This window comes from Pestalotiopsis fici, assembly GCF_000516985.1.
Source record: "Pestalotiopsis fici W106-1 unplaced genomic scaffold PFICI_Scf_2, whole genome shotgun sequence".
NCBI lineage: Eukaryota > Fungi > Ascomycota > Sordariomycetes > Amphisphaeriales > Sporocadaceae > Pestalotiopsis > Pestalotiopsis fici.
In genome coordinates, this window is record NW_006917092.1 from 3961154 (window position 1) to 3975152 (window position 13999).

The 13999-nt window shown below is 49.8% G+C and overlaps 5 protein-coding genes across 5 annotated transcripts; 4 read left to right on the forward strand and 1 right to left on the reverse strand.

The window, feature by feature from the left end:
- Positions 1-1985: 1985 nt before the first annotated feature.
- PFICI_03388 (uncharacterized protein) lies at positions 1986-2562 on the forward strand (the record flags this gene model as incomplete). The annotated part of the gene is made up of 2 exons (XM_007831969.1): positions 1986-2025; positions 2075-2562. 2 exons carry the CDS (start codon positions 1986-1988, stop codon positions 2560-2562), a joined length of 528 nt encoding a protein of 175 aa, XP_007830160.1.
- Positions 2563-3440: 878 nt separating this feature from the next.
- Positions 3441-6113, forward strand: PFICI_03389 (uncharacterized protein; the record flags this gene model as incomplete). The annotated part of the gene is made up of 4 exons (XM_007831970.1): positions 3441-3549; positions 3620-3871; positions 3935-4208; positions 4340-6113. The coding sequence occupies 4 exons, from the start codon at positions 3441-3443 to the stop codon at positions 6111-6113; spliced, it is 2409 nt and encodes an 802-aa protein (XP_007830161.1).
- Positions 6114-6579: 466 nt separating this feature from the next.
- Positions 6580-8462, forward strand: PFICI_03390 (uncharacterized protein; the record flags this gene model as incomplete). Its single annotated transcript, XM_007831971.1, has 4 exons — positions 6580-7316; positions 7385-7623; positions 7679-8026; positions 8080-8462. The coding sequence occupies 4 exons, from the start codon at positions 6580-6582 to the stop codon at positions 8460-8462; spliced, it is 1707 nt and encodes a 568-aa protein (XP_007830162.1).
- Positions 8463-9367: 905 nt separating this feature from the next.
- Positions 9368-11499, reverse strand: PFICI_03391 (uncharacterized protein; the record flags this gene model as incomplete). Its single annotated transcript, XM_007831972.1, has 11 exons — positions 9368-9393; positions 9440-9985; positions 10036-10121; positions 10180-10320; positions 10372-10705; positions 10775-10810; positions 10861-10958; positions 11017-11078; positions 11132-11186; positions 11243-11306; positions 11364-11499. The coding sequence occupies 11 exons, from the start codon at positions 11497-11499 to the stop codon at positions 9368-9370; spliced, it is 1584 nt and encodes a 527-aa protein (XP_007830163.1).
- A 711-nt stretch (positions 11500-12210) lies between these two features.
- On the forward strand, positions 12211-13767 carry PFICI_03392 (uncharacterized protein; the record flags this gene model as incomplete). The annotated part of the gene is made up of 4 exons (XM_007831973.1): positions 12211-12451; positions 12512-12801; positions 12867-13443; positions 13508-13767. 4 exons carry the CDS (start codon positions 12211-12213, stop codon positions 13765-13767), a joined length of 1368 nt encoding a protein of 455 aa, XP_007830164.1.
- Between the last annotated feature and the right edge of the window lie 232 nt (positions 13768-13999).

Sequence of the window (13999 nt, forward strand, 5' to 3'; positions counted from 1 at the left end):
CTCTCAGACAAATACATCGAGATATCCACGCAGCAAGACGATCCACATCAGACAGCTTATTTGTTATAGTGGATTCCTTCTGCCACTGTGGCCAAAAGACTTGATCTAGGTATAGTCATTCGCCCAAAGCCACCACGTGTGACTTTAAATAGAGGCGAGAGAATGACTTGATTATCATTATTGATCAATACAAACCGTTCATACATTGACATGTACAAATTCCATGGCCCGAGGTCGAAATGATTCCATGTGCCTTTATTCATAAGTACTTTCTCTCAACACCAAACATTGCAGAAACTAAACACATTGAGCTCTCTTAAGACTTTATCTGTCGAAACAATTTCGGCCTGGTAGTAGACCACCGCCGAGCGTGTGATTGTGGGAAAATGGCGCATCTTGGTATTAATCTTAGAGGCGTGTGCTGAACGTATTAAGGTTCGGTGAGTGCTGTCCAGCAGCGCCCTCTCATTTCTCTACCGCTCTGCTGGAGCATTTGTCCTGCACAAAACTTTCAACACGTTTGCTCATAGGGTATGGCCAAAGCAGGTCCGGGTGTTTACTTTCTTTTTCACAAATCCAAAATGTCTATGGCACTGTAGATGGTTTCTGAAAAGAGGGAAATGCCAACAAGGATGATAAACCAAGATTATAACATACAATTACAGCTAGCTTTTCCGCACCCTCTGCTGATCAGGAATAATCACTTTCAGCTGCCCGTGTAGAAGGGGTTTTTCTTTGCTTTCTTTTTCTTGCGCGAATCACCGTTGACCCGCCTTCTCACGTATTGTAACGGGAGCAAACCTTGCTTCTTGCCCAGAATTCAACACTAAAATTGCGGCAAACTTGAATGAACATATCTTGGCATATAGTGCCATACTTGATACCGTCGTCAATCTATTTATGGGATGCATGGGTCGTTGTGAAATCCACCAGTTGACGTTGCTACTACATGGTTTTGCCTGTTGTAACAAGCGGTACATTGCCAACTATTACCATGCAGTTGATGTTTGTAGCGGCCTCGTTGGTGGTGGCGGCTCTTGCGGGACCTGTTCAGGAGGTTAGAGCTCTTCAACAAGGGTTTTGCAATGCTCATGGCCCAATCATATCCGCTTTCAGGAGAGAAGCCAGAGCAACAGAGTATTGTTCAAAGTATCTCGGTTACGGGACTAAGACTGCGTAGGAATTTCTTCTCAATACAGATGCGCATACTAACAACCAAAAAAGCACTTGGACGTTTACCGCCATCCCGACTACAAAACATCACACCCATTGGGTAACGAAGACGGGTAGTCCAGTGACCACCACGACCACGGTCACTAGAACTCGTGTTACGACTCATAGAGGAACAAGTACGGTCACAGTCACCAGCGTAAGTCATTTTGAGCTTCAGATTAACCTCTGGCTGATAAACGTGTGACATAGACCGACATCATTACCAGCAGCATAAGCGACTGCACCACTGAGCAGACACCAGTCCCAATAGACAAAAGACAAGGTCGCCATGGTGGCTTCGGGGGTCGACAGGGTGGAAGCCCAAGGCGCCCGACTCATTTTCCGCCTCACTGGGGAAAGCCATCTCAGTCGGCGGCTTGTTCATGCTTGCCCATAATCTCGGCAATTACTACAAAAACAAAGACAAAGTACAGAGTAGGTCGCAGCACAGCTTATTCCCAAATTCCAATAACCTTTTGAAAAAAAATAAGCTGATATGATAAAAGATTGCAAGTATAGACACGGTGACCAGTACACATACAGCGCAGAAAACACAAACAAGGTTGGTTTCTGAACGTAACTCATTACGACTCCTAAGCTGACTGGGGAAGCACCATAACTACCACTGTCGTATCAAGTCGTACACTCGGGTCAACAATCACGACAACCACAACTGTAACCTTGACATCATCACCAGTCGATCCGACGCCTGCTGGCCTTCGGTGTGTGGACCCTTCAGATCTATCTTGAGAAGATACATTTCGTACCCAGTCATGGATTTTGCTGACGTATTGACATGTATCTACGTCCAGGGTCAATGTATTCCACAGTCCATACAGCGATTGGGAAACTGATGAGCCAGACCCATCATACTTTAAGGGCAAGACCCCTTTGTACACTGGCACCATTGATGACCTCAACTTTAGCACCGACACGGACGGGATGCTACTCAACCTAGGCGCAGTGCCCATCAACGCCAGCCAAATTGCCGTTGTCGCGCAGGGTTACTTCCGGGCCAAGCACACCGGCAGCTACTACATCGGGTCGACGGGTTTTTCCACTGACGATTGGGCCTTCATGTGGACCGGTAAGAAGGCATTTCAGGACTGGGATCTCGACAATAGGGACGGCGAGGCGTTTGGCCACCGGCTGGTCGTCAATGAAGACATGGGCGTCCAGTTGAACAATCTCGACGAAGGCCAATTGGTCCCTTTTACCTACCTGTGGATCAATTACCTCGGCGCAGGGCAGAGTAACTTTTTTATTGATGATGCTCTGAGCTTTGACCTGAGCTTTGACAACCAGGGCTGGTTCATTTGGGACTGTGATCCGAATGCTTTCACCATTTGAGCCGTCAACTTGGACAGCTGGCACCATGTCGCTTAGCACTGGTATAGGCAACTGTGAGGAGCGGGCAATTTGGAATAGTTTTTATCCCTTGTTACTGCTGTTTCCTCAGTACAATGTTACAACAGCTCTGTTCTCCTCGTTGAACCACAGGTATTCAATGTAAAGTGATGCACGAATATAAAGTCTGGACCAAGACCTCCGCGTGGAGATTTACATGGTTCGTCACTTTTTCAGGGCTTCAGTGTATACGCCATTGGTGTACCTATCTGCTATTGCAGTGAATAAAGTTGCGTGGGGGTTTGGGGTAGCATGAAACGAAGCGAGCCGGCAGACCTCATGTGTCAATGACTAGAAGATCCGCCGATCTCTTATAACTTCATGCCCCTCGATGCGGAAGTTCGCCAAGCCTTTCTATAGGACGCGTCAGCCGCTCGGTAATATGAGATGGAAATGGTACACTGGCTATACCGTACAATTGCCTTGCCTCTATCAAGACCCTGAACCACGCCAGTCGAGGTGGATACCAGGGATCGGAACCTGCGCGGCAGATCTCCGCCACATGCCGAATATGGCCAAACAGACAGCTGGATGACTGCCGAAAAGGGAAAGTCAAGTTTCGCTGATATTCCGCGATTTTGGTTACACGTTTGCTCATGGTGACCAAATACTACTCTTTTGTTATGACGAGCCATTCGGTGGCGCGATTGACACAGGTCCGGGTGCTCCCACTCTGCCGAATCATAGTCACCCGAACCACATACGATGCGCATACTTGCGGAAATATATCATGAGCTAGAGCCGGAATCATTTTAGCTTGGAAGAGAAGAAAAGTCTTGGCATTTGTCTGACTATAGGCTTTTTGTTCTTGCTCAAACAAAATGCAAGTGGCCAGGGCTATCTGCGCCGTTGCAGCGCTTGCTGGCTCAGCTAGCAGTCGCGCGACTAACACGAGTACGCCAAAGCAGCCACTATTGGCCGACGGTATCGGTGAGTTTGAATAACATGTTCCTTGAATAGCATGATGATCATGATTCTGACTTGTCGTGATTCTTTTCAGTCAATCTTGGTATTGCGACAGACGCCTACAACAAGGCAAAGGCATTCGTTGCCCTGTTGAACAATGAGCAAAAGATCAAGATCATTGGTGGCCAGAGCTTTGATGATGGCAACGTCTCCTGGTCCGGCTACAGTGGCCAGGACGGCATCAACAGCGTGAACAACCAGGCCTACGTTTCCGGTTTCTCGACCGCTGCCGCCGTGGGCATGACATGGAACCCGGATCTCGCCGAGGCGCAGTACAAGGCACTAGGTTAGTATCTGGCGAACGTTGGCTGGTGCATTTTTGTGTGAGCTGAACTGACGGGTATATCAGGCGAGGAATTCTACGGCGTTGGTAGCAACCTGATCAATGCCGGTGTGTCCAGTCCCAACGGCCGCATTGCGTGGTCGGGCAGACTGGGTGAGTCCATCTCCCCGGAGCCCTACTTGTCTGGCATCATTGAGGCACGAACAGTTCTTGGGTTCAACTCGGCCGGTGTGATCCCGGTTGGACGACACTTTGCAGTGGACGAGCAAGAAACCAATCGCGAGGTTGGTGGATACTCATCCAACCTCGACGAGAAGACTCTCATGGAATTGTACCTCTGGTGAGTCCATTCCGATGGCATCAGCACTCTGATACTTCAATCATGCACGTCCCATTTGTTATCGCATCCATCTTGATCAGGGAGAACTCAGACAATGTAAGAGGGCCTCACTGCTAACGTATCAATCACAGGCCATTTGCAGACTCGGTCGAGGCTGGAATGATGGGAGTCATGTGCTCACTCAATGGAGTCAACGGAGAAGTGGCTTGTGAGAACGATGCCCTGCTCAACGGTTATCTAAAGACCAAACTTGGTTTCCCCGGTCTGGTATCTCCAGATGTCGCCGCACAGCAGACTGCCTTGGGTTCTGCCAATGCCGGCCTCGACTATGGTTCAAGCCAATACTGGAGCCAAGCCACAATTCTTGCCGGCATTGCCTCTGGCAACTTGACGCAGGCACGGCTTGATGACATGGCGACCCGCGTGGTCATTGGATATTACTATGTCAACTTGGACAATGGCCAGCAGCCGGCAAAGGTCTCTGGATCCGAGTATCGCAACGTTCGTGGCAACCACTCGACTGTCATCAAGCAAGTAGCGAGAGAGTCAATCGTCTTGCTAAAGAACAATAATGGGGGTACCAGAAACGGATTCACTACTGGTCTGCCAATCCAGAAGCCGCACTCAATTGGTCTTTTCGGTGCGCATGCAGGTCCCGTAATGGCCGGCCCCAACGAAGTCTTTTCAGTGACGGGATCACCTGCCCAAATCTACCCCGGTCATCTGGCCGGTATTACCGGTTCTGGTGAAGACTCGTTCCCCTATGTCGTCGACCCCTATGTCGCCCTGAGTATCCGTGCCATTGATGATGGCACTTCCATCAACTGGATCTTCAACAATACTTATACGTCTCCTTACACCATTGGCATACCGGGCGGAGGATCTGGTGGAGGCAACGGCAGCACGCCTGGAGGTCCCGGCGGCGGCGGCGGTGGAGGCGGATTTCCCGGGGGACCTGGTGGTGGTGGCGGTGGTGGAGGAGGAGGCGGTGGCGGCGGTGTTCCAACCTTCCCCGGTGGATTCGGAACCGGCGGCACTGCTTCTTTTGCAGGATATGCCGGAGCATCTGATGTCTGCCTCGTCTTCATCAATGCATGGTCCGGAGAGGGCGCTGATCGTACCGAACTCTCCAATCCCGGGCAGGATGCCATGGTGAACACTGTCGCTGATAGCTGCAGCAACACAATTGTTGTGGCCAATGTTGCTGGCCCGCGCGTGCTCGATGCCTGGATCGAGCACCCAAACATTACCGCCGTTCTCTACTCGGCCCTACTGGGACAGGACAGCGGAAACGCCATTGTCGACGTCCTGTACGGCGATGTCAACCCTAGCGGCAAGTTGACCTACACCATTGCCAAGAACGAAACGGATTACATCCCCATCTGCCTCGAGCTAGAATGCGAGTTTGACGAGGGTGTTTACATTGACTACCGATACTTTGACAAGAACAATGCTTCTGTCCGATATCCCTTTGGCCACGGTCTGAGCTACACGACCTTTACTTATAGTGAAGACGTTTCCGTTACCATCACCAACCAGACGGCACTGAGCTCAAAGTACCCGACCGAACCCATAGGACTTGGAGGTGAAGCCGACTTGTTTGAAGATGTCATTACTGTAGAGACGTCTGTCCAGAACTCGGGAAGCGTAAATGGCGCCGAGACTGTTCAATTGTATGTCAGCTTCCCGGCAGAGGCTGAGCAGCCTGTTCGCGTGCTGCGAGGGTTCAACAAGGTCTCAATCGAGGCTGGACAGTCTGCCGATATTTCCTTCAATTTGCGACGACGCGATATCAGTTATTGGGATACCGACGCTGAGCAGTGGGCCATTGCCAGCGGCGAGTACACGTTCTCGGTTGCTGCCTCTTCGCGAGACATCAGATCCACAACAACACTTGAGCTGTAGTGGTATTTCTTCCACGAGATATATTGAGAACGAAAAGAAGGGTTCGAATGAATGATCAAATTAGAAGGACATTCAGGTACTGAATGCCGCTTTTGGCATGTTCTTTCTGTATAAGTAACACATTTGACAATTTTAGCGATGGTAGATTGATGTCATCTGCTGATTGGTAAACCGGTATAAGGCTATTGCTCATGACCTGCATAAGATACATCTCACCCGTACAATAAACATCCGGGTGGAGGCCGAACCCCTTGCAGCTCTTCGGGACTCCTCCATGTAGCGACGGAGTGGGCCGATCGTACCGAGTGCTCCCGTCGGCTGCGGAGATAATGACGGGTCACTGCATGAGGGGCGCAACAACTGCTAAATATTTTATGTACAATATGTGATGAAATGCTGATCAATTTCTAAGTGGGCTTTGTATACCGAAAGTATTCAGACCACCTGATCAGTGTACAGGATCAATATGGAACTTTCTCTTGTGCCCTTTTCTACATTGTCATTACCATTGGCTGCAATAGTCTTACCGGTTTTTGCTGTAATCTTACTTTGTTACCTCAACTTCTTCTATGTTGACTGTGCCAAGATAAATGGGATCCCCGAGATCCCAGGCGGCGAATTGCTTGCTGGGCATCTATACCAGCTGGGCAACGACCACGCGACCACAGCAGAGACTTGGGCTGCAAAGTATGGCTGGCCAGTATTTCAGTTGCGAATGGGCCGCCGGCGCGCCGTCTTTCTCAACTCGTTTGGAGCGGCGCGAGAATGGCTTGTAAAGAACCAATCTTCCACGGTTGATCGGCCCTGGTTTCACACGTTTCATGGAGTCGTCTCCAAGACTTCGGGTATGCAATCGATTGAGTTTGTGCTCATATATGGACAAGTGCTGACCAGCGACCAAGCGGCGACAATTGGAACTAGTCCTTGGAACGATCGGACAAAGAAACAGAGGCGCGTGGTAGGCTCCTTCACCACTGGGCCGGCGATGCAAAAGATGCGAGACATGTTGGACGTTGAGACGTGCGCTGTTATCTCGGGCTTGCTCCACAACGGCAAACAAGGATCCGTGAACATCATCCCGCATATGTATTATAAGCGCATGGCCTTGAACCTTATGACTATGTTCTGCTACGACTTCCGGTTCAACTCGGTGCATGATCCTTTGCTTCTACAGATACTCCAGGATGCCAAGACTATTGCAAGGTACGTCGGCTTTAAAACGAGCATACTTACCTAGTGATCACGACGGAGTAATTGACTTGATCCAACAGCTTCCGATCTACGAACTCAAACCCACAGGATTTCATCCCTCACCTGAGGTATACCGGCCGTAGTTCGAGGACGGAAATAGCTGCCGAGGTCCGTGCAAGACGAGACAAGTGGTTGGCGGCCATGTTGGATGAGATCAGCGGTAGGCTGAAATCTGACCATTCGAGTTCCAAGAAGACAATTGGAAGGAAATGTGTGGCCGAGTTATTGTTGGAGGATAGCCAAGAAGGTCTAACTCAACGTGCGTTCCCCGTAATCTCACCCATGCTCTATCTTTGCTTACAGCGCCGGTGCAGTTGACATCAAGACGATCCTGGGAGGCTTAATGTCTGGAGGCTTCGAGACCGTCTTTTCCACCGCCATTATTGCTACAGGCGTGCTTTCCACTCCACAGGGTCAGGAAATCCAGCAGAGGGCATTTGACGATATTCTCAGTGTCTACGACAGCCCTGAGCAAGCTTTTGAGCTCTGTGTGACGGAGGAGAAGAGCCCATATGTCACCGCCCTGGTAAAAGAGACCCTGCGCTGTTACCCGCCGCATAAAATTTTGCCCGCTAGGCAAGTTTATCGGGATTTCGAGTACAACGGCGTCACTGTCCCGAAAGGCGTATTGATCTACGTCAATAACCAAGCAGTGAACTTTGGTACGATTGACAATTCCCCCAAGTGAGTTGACCAAAGCTAACGCTGAGAACAGATGAGGAAGCATATGGTGCTGATGCACGCGAGTTCCGCCCGGAGCGGTGGATCAAGGCCGCGCACGAGATTCCCAACCCAAACCATTTTGCCTTTGGCGCTGGAGCTCGCATGTGCACTGCCGTCAACTTTTCAAACAGGGTCCTCTACGCCGTCTTGCTGCGACTCATTTTGTCCTTCAAGATCAGGCAAAGCAGAGACATGCCACCAAATGTGGACTTTATCGACTACAAAGATGATCCGGCAGCCTCAAACGCGGTTGCTTCTGATTTCAAGGTCACCTGCGAGCCAAGAGATGAAGATGTGCTCAGACGTTGTCTAGAAAAGACACGAAATCAGTCGTCCGAGTCTGGACGTCAGGATGCTGAAGTGTTTCTAAAATAGGACAATGGGAAGAAGATGGGAATTTCGGGGTTCTATCGGCTGTGTGTTTCATTGAAATGAATGTGGAAATTGCAATTTCATATATTGTCGGGGTCAAATGCGCGCAAGACAGCCTTGCGGCTACTATCCAGGCGCTGTATCTGTTGGTCAAATTTCTTGCTGTCCTAGGGCTTTGCAATAGGACTTGTGGTGTAGAAGATCAATAGCACTCAAATAGCGGTATGAAATGTTTCCCGTCATATCACAATCGCTCTATGAAACCGAAACGAAGAACTCGGGATAAATTGTCATGTTATATAGGACCGAATCAAGCATCAAGGTGACGCGCGTCGAATAAATCGAAAATCGTTGTCATGATATACCAACTCTAGGAGATATGAGCGATTAGATAGTCTCAAATAGGTAGGTGTAAGAGGCAGAGTTAGATTGGTTCGGGAGTATTCCGTCATGCGATCCGGGTAACTACCGACGCCCCAGACGCTCCTATCTGATATGATCGGCACTACACAGGGCCCGGGGTCATCTCCACAGATACGCTGAGCGACTGGGATAGGCTCGACGCATGGCGCTTCTATTGTCGAGGTACCACGTTACAATATTTCTGCATCCATTTTTGTATGCACAGCTTGAGCTTTACAAGCCGGTATGCTCAGTCTCAAGGTTTGTTGTCGCCAGTCAACGACTAGAGGAAAATTATCCCGGAAGGGCATGTGTGATGCTCGTAAGTATTTTTTTATCTACATAGCTAAGTGGAAGAAGAACGGGAATCATGTTTGAATAGTATGTTTCCATCCTGACAAGCCCATATAGTCCGGTCAATTCCCGTAGTACAAACTGGTAGACAGTCTCCCAATAGAAACATTACACTGTTGAGTTTGTGATCAGCAAGAGTTCCATGCTTGAAGTCATAGCCGGCAGAAAATCCAGTTTTCTTGAATAGCGTGAATGTAAGGAAAATGGGGGAGCGCAAGACTTACTGGTATATCGGAAGTGGGGGTTTCTGAGGTCAGTCACATCCTGGTCTCCCAGCATTTGTCCCTCGCGTTCTTGATCCTCCTTACTCAAATTGTTCTCGGCAGCAAGTCGGTCTCGGCGTTTGTTTTCGCGCACATACCAAAGCCTCCAGAGGATAATGACAAAGACCTCGAGTCCAAAGCACGCGCAGCAAGTTGCCGTACCCGCCACATAACGAGGAGCGTCCTTTGTTCGGAAGATTTGTGCTCCAATCATGTTGGCCACGCAGTATGAGATGAGAGTCAAGGATGACACGACGGTTCTCTTGGTCGTTCCACCAACGTTTGATGTGATCAGACTCCAGCCGAGGAATATGGCAAAGGAGAAAACTGTGGTCATGAGGAACATGCCCCATTTGACCCACTTGTACTCCGCAGTATTTGGCAGCAGCGACATGACGAGCAAACCGACAAAAGATATGATGCATGAAAGCATCATGATGTACATGCGCTGGTTTTGGTACGCCTGAAGATAGTATGCACAGGAAATGAACAAGATGATGTAAACAGCTGTAGATGGTGAGCTTTGTGTCAGGGGTAGGCGATTGTCAGAGACTTACCACTGCGCGGCAGACTGTAAAGCATGGACTGCCAAGAATCAAAGCCAAAGGTGACGTAGAGCAGGTTGCTGAATGCCGTGATTCCTCTAAGAAGTAATTTTCAGTCTCGATGGTCTCATAGAAATGTACAGATTGACCACTTACCCATTTGGAATGCACGACAAAAAGGTGTTGATGAACCCAAAGTAGACCTGAGGATCCCGGAAGCATTCCCAGACTTGATCCCATTTCCACTTGCCACTCGTCGACTCTTCACCCAGTTGGTTTTCCATGACTCGCGCGACCCTGTCAAAAATTAGTCTACATTGGCACTCGACTCATCCGTTCGATACTTACGCCATCTTCTTTTCTTCCTGGCTTAACCATCCGACTTCCTGTGGCGATCCCAGGATAAAGTAGCAAACAATGGCGCCGGCAAGGGTTAAGCCGCCCAGGAAGAGAGAAATGCATCTCCAGGCCGCGATGCCGTCTCTACCCGTAACATATCGTGCAATGCCGTACAAGATGAGGTTGCATACAATGCTGAAGAAGCCCTGAGAGGACTGCCAGAAGAGAGACCGGTGCGCGTGCTCGGTTGTGCGATAGTATGCGCCGGTGATCAAGAGGAAACCAGGCGACACGTTGGACTCGAAAAAGCCCTGTAGCGCTCGTAGTGCCATCATTTGGGACCCTGTAGAGAATCCGGTCAGCAAGATTGTCCCTGTATAGTTCGCGGTAGGGGGGCATCAAGACTACTCACAGCTGTTACAAGCGCTGATGCAAAGAAGACAGATTGCTGCAATGGTCAGCAAGTGCAAAAGTCATACTAGACAAGACAAAACGTACACCACCCGACAATGTAAATGGTTATAATGCGACCAATCTTGAACCGCTGCATCAACCATGTCGACGGGAACTCGCCAATCATGTATGTTAGGTAAAAGCTGGGGTATTGATCAGTAATTTTTCTCAAAGATGACCCTGTCCAACTGTGACGCTTACATTGTTGTAAGCCATTGGTATTGTTGCCCTTCAAATCGAAGATCATCTTCCATGCCAAAAAGCTGGGGCGTGTCAGTTACCCACGGTTGAAGTCTAAAGGTTGGAATACACTTACAGCCTGGATACTGATAGATGTTTTGTCGGTTTGCTGGATACCGTACATGAAAAACCTAGAATCGGTCAAAAGCTGACTCCATACTAGGTAGTCGAAATGATTGTAACTCACATGATTGGAATCAAGTACCAATCAATTTTCTTCGTCAGCTTCTTGTAGTCGGCCTCGGTGTACTCTAGTTTGCATCATTAGCGCTCTAGTTACACCCAGCGTGTTTTCGAGGTCACTATACCGGTGGTCTGGCCAACCACGCAGCTGCCGACGGGCTTGAGCTCAACGGCACCGACATCTTTGTCCTGCTTGTCCAACGACTTCTTGTCGGCGATCGAGTCCTTGTCGGATTCGGGGCGCTCGTACGACGGCTCCATTGTGGAATGGGGATGGGATAGTCGATGTTCAGGTTCGATGGCGTGACATTACTTTCCGACAACAGCCCCGGGTCCAGGAATCGTTGCATTCTTAAAGAGGTGCGCTCGCTGGCAAGGCAAGGCCATAATGCTACTTGGCCAAGGCGTACATGAGCCGCGATAACCTATCTCCAACTCGGTACCATCTGGCGCTATCTATGGTATGCAATGATAAGACTGGTTGGCTGTTAGTCGAGGCTTCATACTAAACAGATAGTATGCTTGACATATCCCTGGCCTTGCTTACGTTGAATTGGTCAAGGTTCGGATCGCCGTGATCTTGATTGTAGATCCCCCCCGACTGCCGGGGGGTTCCTTATGCAGTGGACAGTATCTTTCCGTGCCAACCCATGTCTTCTTGGCACAGATACAGGGACGAGGACTTGATGCATCCAACATGTTGCACAAGAAAATGACTAGTAACACTTACTGCTCTGTGCATAGAAGATAGGCAATAAGATAGGTAAAAGTAAGGATTGCCAGGTTGCACTGACCGGGGGTCAGTAGGCTCAGAGGTAGCTCCGGCTTAGCGACCCCGCTCACGCCGGCATGGTCCGTTACGGCCTCAGTCGGCGGTTGAGCAGTCCAACAGCAACAACAGAGCAATAAATCGGCAGACAGATCCATAACCTCTCATAGAACTCATTGTGAGTATAGCAAAGTCGCATCACAATGGCTTCAAGACAATTTCCAGTTCCCAACTCGACAGCCTCCTTCTGGAGGACTGATCTTCAAGAATTCGACAAGCACCGGAGCACCCCCGAACTTCCTGCGGAGACCGATGTGGTCATCATCGGCGCCGGCTTCTCTGGTGCAGCGCTCGCCTATTACATTTACCAAGACAACCCAACGCCCCCTTCGGTATTGATTTTGGAAGCTCGAGAGGCATGCTCCGGAGCGACGGCACGCAATGGTAATTATCCTTTGTTTGATCTGCATCTGTCTGGGAACAATCTCTGATTCGAAATTCTAGGAGGTCATCTCAAACCAGATGTGTACTTCGGTATTCCAAAGCACATCAAAAAGCACGGCGCCAAGGCTGCGGTGGAATTCGCAAACTTTGGAGCATCCCAAGTATATGCCGTAAAGGAGCTGGTCGAGAAGGAAAAGATCGACTGCGACTTTACCTTGACGAGGGCCTGCGATGCTACCCTGGATGAGGGTTTGGCACGGGAGACGGAAGAGGCGTTCAAGCAACTGTCTGCATCCGGGGTGGCTAGCCTCAAGGATATCCACTACACTGGCCGCAAGGACGCTGAACGGGTCAGTATCTACCTAATGCCCCAAGGGCCAAACTAAAGCTTCAGTGATATACTAACCTCTCCCAGGTTTCGGGCGTTAAAGGAGCACTGGGTGCCTTTACGTTTACGGCCGCGCACGTTTGGCCATACAAGCTGGTCATGCATCTGCTCAAGATCTCGCTCGGAAAGGGTGCGAACCTCCAAACCTACACCCCGGTCACTTGCATTTCGGAGAACCCGCTGCCCGACGGCCGCTGGCTGGTAACGACCGAGCGCGGCGTCGTCAGGGCCAAAAAGGTGATTCTGGCGACCAATGGTTACACGGCAAACCTGGCCCCTCAATTCAGAGACCATATTGTTCCGGTTCGGGGCATCTGCAGTCGCATCGTTGTTCCCAAGGGCAGCGCTGCCCCGTTTCTGCCGCAGACGTACAGTATCCGCCACGGCCCCGGCGTGTATGATTATCTGATCCCGCGAAACGATGGCAGCATCATTGTGGGCGGTGCCAAGTCTGAGTTCTGGGATGATCTCTCGCAGTGGTATAATGTGGCCGATGATAGCAAGCTCATTGAGCCGGCCAAACACTACTTTGACAACTTGATGCAAAGGACCTTTATGGGATGGGAGAATTCGGGTGCCCATGTGGATAAGATCTGGACAGGCAGTGAGTGAAAACTTGACATATCAGAATCTTCTTGGAGAGTCTCAGTACTGACAATTGGTCATAGTCATGGGCTACAGTTCCGACTGGATGCCGCATGTGGGTGATGTGCCTGGTAAGCCGGGCCAAATGATCATGGCAGGATTTTCGGGGTTCGGCATGCCTCTGATTCTGTTGACTGCCAAGGGAATAGTGCAAATGTTACGGGAGAGGAAGAAATTCGAACAGACAGGTGTGCCCACATTGTTCAAGGCTACGCAAGAGCGATTGGATAGCACATGGAGTGATATTCTGGGTCGTGAGATAGAAGCCAGACCGAAACTATGAGATGCTTCTTGAATTTACTGCGATCACGAATCAAGATTCTATCGTTATTGGAACTATCAAAGCGACATACCTATGATTATCAATATTTGAATGCGACATGATGCATTGAGCTCCCAGTGTGACATATCTCGATCACAACTTCTCTTACCTTGGTGACTTTTGACGGACAAGCAAATGGCTGGGTCTTTTTTTTTTTTGCGAAAAGCATCCGCATCTTGGCCTCTACATGGCG